The sequence below is a fragment of the Littorina saxatilis genome, linkage group LG3, assembly GCF_037325665.1.
Source record: "Littorina saxatilis isolate snail1 linkage group LG3, US_GU_Lsax_2.0, whole genome shotgun sequence".
Taxonomy (NCBI): Eukaryota; Metazoa; Mollusca; class Gastropoda; order Littorinimorpha; family Littorinidae; genus Littorina; species Littorina saxatilis.
In genome coordinates, this window is record NC_090247.1 from 42,776,854 (window position 1) to 42,783,286 (window position 6,433).

At 39.5% G+C, this 6,433-nt stretch overlaps 1 protein-coding gene and 1 long non-coding RNA gene across 3 annotated transcripts in view; one reads left to right on the forward strand and one right to left on the reverse strand.

Annotated features, from left to right (window-relative positions):
• Nucleotides 1-3,074: 3,074 nt before the first annotated feature.
• LOC138962426 (uncharacterized) overlaps nt 3,075-6,433 on the forward strand; it is a 38,743-nt gene continuing 35,384 nt past the window's right edge. The window contains exons 1-2 of the long non-coding RNA XR_011454511.1: nt 3,075-3,310; nt 5,734-5,929. This is a non-coding gene — a long non-coding RNA (uncharacterized lncRNA). The remainder of the gene's footprint in view (nt 3,311-5,733; nt 5,930-6,433) is intronic.
• Nucleotides 4,347-6,433, reverse strand: part of LOC138962416 (nucleolar and coiled-body phosphoprotein 1-like) — an 8,998-nt gene continuing 6,911 nt past the window's right edge. For both annotated transcript variants that reach the window (XM_070334219.1, XM_070334218.1), the window contains one exon: nt 4,347-5,921. In XM_070334219.1, the coding sequence (XP_070190320.1) occupies nt 5,743-5,921 (179 nt within the window). In that variant the 3' untranslated portion in view covers nt 4,347-5,742. The remainder of the gene's footprint in view (nt 5,922-6,433) is intronic.

The window sequence follows — 6,433 nt, forward strand, 5'->3', positions numbered from 1 at the left end:
ATGGTATCAAGTGCGACCTAAACGATTGTTTCTGTGTGTGTGTGTCTGTCTGTCTGTCTGTGTGTGTGTGTCTGTCTGTCTGTCTGTCTGTCTGTCTGTGTGTGTGTTTGTCTGTGTGTGTGTCTGTCTGTCTATATATCTGTCTGCCTGTCTGTGACAGTTTGCCAAATATTCAGTCTGCGCATATTAGCCTGACCGTGATTTCATCACGGCGCGCACTTTGTCGAAGCTGTAACACCCAGAAGTGTACGGTTACGGCAAGTGAAGACGCAGACACGTGTTTCGTGCTTGACGCATTAACATTGGTCAAAAGAACTAATGTACCATAATGTGGAATAATATGTTTGCACGCGTGTACATTCAAAGCCAGATCATTACCATTGTGTCTGTTGTCAACTTGTGTATCATGTTCATCCACTGTAAAGATCAATTGGTCGATGTTCTGATGAATTTGTCTGTTTGTCTATGATCAAAAGTTGCTTCTCTAGTTCTTGGATTCACAAAATAATATATTCATGCAATTTTGCCTCGAAATTGAACATTAGGATTATATTTTGCATTGACAGCTTTTAGGTTTGTTCGTTTGTTTTATGGTGTTGCTTGTTTGTTAGTTTGTTTGTGTGTTTGCTTAACGCCCAGCCGACCACGAAGGGCCATATCAGGGCGGATGGTGTTGCTTTTATTTCATACAAGTTATGACCGTTCAGTTCTCTAGCTCTACTTTAAGTAGCAGCTGTAGTATCAAATACATCCTCTTAGTATTGCATTATATACTACTCGTCGAAGCAAACTCGACATCAGCTTTTTCGCGTATACATTTGCCTTGAGTCTGTTAGGGATTAAAACAGTTAGTCTGCTAAAATGTTCAATTCATTTTCCACCAGTTTGGCATGTCATTGTTCATGATATAGTGTTATTGGCTGTATGGCTGCATAAACAAAATAACACAAACGGAAATAAGTGAAGTCCTCGACTGAAAAATGAAAGGGTTTGTTGTTAATGAAAAGGGCAATACATTCTCTTTCCAAAACTGTCACTGTTTGTATTCGACTCTCTCGCCTACTAATTCTGCTATGGCATGCCAACGGGGCAATTACAAAATGTTTAGGAGTCGAACAATCCCGTTGTTGATGTGTAATACGACAAGAGTCACAGTAGCTGTTTAGTACCTGAACTGTAAGAGTATGTGACATTCGATAGCTTGAACTAAAATCTTCAACGCAAGGAGAAAAATTTGTGTATGAGGGCACGAGAGGACACTTGTTCACCGGCACCTCAAAGGGCCTGCTTCGATATGATTGGAACAGGCGCAAACAAATCAAATGTTTTCAGAGGTTTTAGTGTTACGTCAGTGAGATTAGTGCAAGGTTGCCGTTTCGTCAGATGCATACTCTGCGAATCGAATGGGTAAAGACGATAACATGTTCATACCTATCAGTGGAGTCACAAATCAATTGGATGAATCAGTGGTATATTTCTCTATCATGAGATCGAACCCCTTTAAGTTATGCTTATATCCGTGAAGCTGAGCTTTTAACATTTGCTCATTCTATGTTGCAATGATGCGTCTGCATGTCGTGTACAACATTTCTCAGGTTGTGCTACACTATCACGTCAACCGTGTTACCAAAACCTTATCTAAAAATGTGTTCCTCCTCTCCAAATTAAAGCATTACGCTGATACCTCAGCACTCAAGTTGTTTTATTTTGGTCATATTTTACCTCATCTGAATTATGCATCTACACTTTGGGATGGTTGTAGCGATGTTCACTTGAAAAAAGTAAATTCTCTTCACCGTCGCGCAGCTAAACTTATCATGCCGGGTCCGCAAACATCAACAGATCAAAAGCTTAGCAGCCTTAATTTTTTATCATTTAAAAATCAATTATTATTTAATAAGGCGATTTTAATGTTTCAGGTACAAATAAACGAGACCCCACAGTACATGCGATCATTATTTCAGAAAGCAACAGACAGATATGGCTCAAACAAATTAATTCCCCCACAACCCCGTATTGATTTATATAAAACCAGTTTAGCGTTTTCAGGCTCAACAATTTGGAATTCGCTACCATGTGAGATAAAGGGGTCAAGCACGATTAAACACTTCAAATCGCAGCTTCGCAAAAATCTGTTGTCACGAACTGTTTCTATTTCATTTAATCACCCGAAGCAAGAATGCATTGCTATCACTAACCTCTATACATTTTGTTCTGCCATATGATGATGATAATGATGTTGACGATGATCATGATCATGATGATGATGAGGTTGTTGTGTGTGTGTGTGTGTGTGTGTGTGTGTGTGTGTGTGTGTGTGTGTGCGTCTGCGTCTGCGTGTGTATGTGTGTGTGCGTGCGTGTATGTGTGTGTGTGTGTGTGTATGTGTGCGTGCGCGCATGTGTATGTTTGTGTGTGTGTGTGTGTGTGTATGTGTGTATGGGTGTGTGTGTGTGTGTATGGGTGTGTGTGTGTGTGTGTATGTGTGTATGTTTGCCGTGCGTGTGTGTGTGTGTGTGTGTGTGTGTGTGTGTGTGTGTGTGTGTGTGTGTGTGTTTGCCGCGAGTGTGTGTGTGTGAGAAAGTGTGTCTGTGTGCGTGCGTGTATGTGCGTGCGTGAATGTGCGTGTTCGTACGTGTGCGCTCGTGCATAATTCTGATAAATGCGGCTCATCAATGAAAACTGAAAAGAAATCATTTGTATTCATATAGTCGGTCATCCCGGCCAGAGCATAAACGGTTATACGATATTTGAGCTGTCAAATCATGACTGAAGGTCAGTTTTGGGAGACTGAGAGAGAATGTGTGTACGCGCGTATGTGTCATTGCGTCCACATATTACGAAAAAATAACATTAAAAAAAGAAAATAAAAAAAAAGGGAAAGTCGCACCTCGCAACGTGAATTTTGTGCAATTGAACTTCGAGCGTTGGCTTTCATCCCCGCTTATGTGATGGTGTAACGGGGAGAGGGGGCTGCAATATCAATGTGTAAGCCAAAAAAACGGTTACCTCCATTTAATTACGACAGAGTAAGGGAAAGAGGAAGGGAACCTACATGGCAATGGGAGTGCCCTCAGAGGGAGTGGAATGTAAGCTTAAGCTTAAGGTGCACCAAACGCTGGCCACGTCAACACAATGTGCAAGCAAATCCGACTTCCCGGTTGAAGGCTATAAAACGTTTGTTCCCTGATGTAGTCTGCCTTTCTACGCAAAGCGTGCGTGTTACTTGTCTTGTTCAAGGCTTCGTAGTGTATTCGTGTGGTGATATTCACACAAGGACAAGTGGTACGCTGTTGACGCATTTGTAAAGGTAACTACACGTAGCAGGTTCCCTCCTATGCTTTTTGCTGACTGAATGTTCTGTAATTTCGTTGTGGTTTTCTTTATGATGCTATACCTGTATTTGTCTGTGTGTTTGCGTATGAGTGTGCCACCTGTGTGCATTGTAAAGCACTCTGACTTTATGTACCTTGCATAATTGAAACAAACAAACACTCGACTTTGCCTGCTATTCCACGAGAAACAGACAAAATATGTCAACGGCGTATGCGATTAAGAAAAAAGCCCAAAAATGCCACGGGTGTGTTAACCAATACCCCAGACCTTTCGTTCTCGTGAAATGCTCATGTATGGTTAATCCCTTGGACCATTGGTCAGTCAATCAGTTGAACTGGTCAATGAATAATATGCTTGATAGTGATGTACAGGCTTCATACTTATGTTAGGACTCATACCTGATGAAAGTGCCGTATCAAATATTCTTAGGATAGGACGTTACAAAATAGCCACCCTTTTACAAAAGAACCTCAGTATACCCCGTCCCACCCGACACACACACACGCACACACACACACACACACACACACACACACACACACACACACACACACCATACCACTTTTTGTTTAATTCTATAAGCTTTTATTTCATACAGTGCGCCGAAAGAGAATGTATAAAAGAGAGAGAAAAAAATGTCAGCCGCTGTGCAAAACAAACCACTGCCGAAATGCAAGTCTCCATGGTGTGTCACATTTTCCCATTGGAAAAACGCAAGTTAAAAAATATTGAGAAAAAAATCCCAAAAGGTTGCACGCTTCTTTTTCCAGAGATCCTCGTAACACCTGTTATATAGAAATAGAAAATAAAGGTTCAAAGCGGTTGCACAGTATATATTTTTTCTGTAACGACGAGAAAAATAATATTTTACCGATGTAAAAACATGGATTTTAACGGAATACGAGTTGTTTACCAGTGTGTTGTTTATCTCAAATGATTCTCCTGCCCATTGCTCATTAGCATGTGTTTTTTTCCAATGTTTTTTTAATTTTTATTAACGTTAAAAGTCCTTGCTCTAAATTTACTCCAGGAAAGTTGGCATAACAGGGACAGAATATCACAAAAGGTGGAACAAAATGAATGCAATGAATTTGAATCAGTAGATATTCCGAACAATTGTGAGTTTCCAGAGAAAAAAATCGCACATGATATTATGTATATATGGCACATCTAAACAATGATGGTAAAATTGTAATATTAAATTCAGAAATAGGGTTTAGTTGGCAAAATCATCAAGCGGATTACTAAAGAAACAGTGACACTCGGTAGAAGAATGGCAAGAAAGCTTAAAACTGATTCATAAATTGGACACACAACATTTGAGCAAGAACACGATTAAAAACATTCGTACCAAAAAAATGTTTAGAAAAATAAAATAAAATTGTTTGGATTCAAAAGACATGTTGTAAAACACATGAGATTCATGAGACAAATGTAAATAAAAAAAGGGTGACATAAAAACGCGATTAGACAGCAAACCGTCATTTTTACTCTCAAACAATGATTTAGGGCTGCGTACTTTTACAAACGTTGACAACAAGGACATTTTTTATGTTATGACATTCACTGCAGAACAAAACAAATGTTAAAGCTTAAGTAAATAACAATACAAAAAATTGTATTCGCCAGAAAACGTTTTCACACATACAAAGAGAAACGATTGTCTGATTTTGATACTCAGATGTTCCCTAGCTCAGTGAGGAAACATAAGGAGAAAAGAGAGGGAAGGAAAAGAAGGCGAGAACAATAAAAACGAGATCCCAAAAGAAATCTCTTGTCCTTTTTTTGGTCTTTTTACATTTAGTCAAGTCAACGTAGACGAGAAATCGAGACGAGGGTGTGTGTGTGTGTGTGTGTGTGTGTGTGTGTGTGTGTATTTGTGGAGCGACTCAGAGAAAACTACTGGAATGATCTTCATGAAACTGTACATGAGAGTTCCTGGGTATGATATTCTCAGGCAAGTTTTTTTTTGTTTTTTATCAATGTCTTTGATAACGTCATATCCGGCTTTTTGTGAAAGTTGATGCGGCACTGTCACACTCTCATTTTTCGTTCAATTTGATTTTTACTAGTTTTAACATAAGGATAAAGTGCGTTGACGATATTCTTCTTACTATCTTTCACATACCTTCCTCTCTCCCGTGTGCATCAATGAGTATGCAAACGTATGGAATGTAATATAAGATATGGTTTATATTATCGGGTTTATGTTAGTTTTCAATATAATTTGTTCTCCCATTTGTATGTTTGTATGCATTCATGAACAAAAGTCAGTATTGTTTGTTTGTTTTTCTTCTGTAAATTGCCGTTAGCTCGGATGAGGAATGAGTGATTGATACGTAAGCATAGTTATTCTTCATATTATATTACTTGCAGTCCCTCTCTCATTTCAAACAGACTTAAAGTTCAATGAAGGAAGATGAAGCCAAGTGTAGCAACGTCACAGCCAGGTAAAGGGCAGTAACTCGCCAGACGAGCACAGGCACGGCAGAAGACACAGTGGTGACAGTTGAGAAGAATGGTGTCGGGGGGTCTTTCATCGCAGTGCAGACACATCTGATGTCCGCGCGGGCTCAGCTGGGATCCTTGTGAAGTAAGCATAATCAAATGTTTTTAGTAAGAATATATATAGTAAGAAGTACAGTCAAACCTGTCCATACCGACCACCGAAAGAACAAACTAAACGTGGTCCCTACGTGTAGTCGTTATTAAAAGGTGAATTACATAGCAAAGAACATCGTCGGCGATCATACGGGGTGGTCTCAATGGGCAGGTGGTCGTTATCAACAAGTGGTCGCCAGAGAGGGGGGGAGGGTGTCGACCGTATTGCAAGCTGTTTTGGGAAAGGAATGGGGAGAGAGAGAGTAAATTTTGATTTATAGACAAGAAAGACACAAGCCCAAATTGCCCCCCCCCCCAAAAAAAAAAAAAAAAAAAATTATCAAAAAAATCAAAAAAATCTTACATGGACAGATATGAGGACTGTGCCAAACACTTGTACACTTTAAGCAGAAAATATAACTTAACATTTTTAAGGACTGACACTACTGTTTCAGGGATCTTTTATGTCTACAGTAATTCCAGAGAAGTATTATTT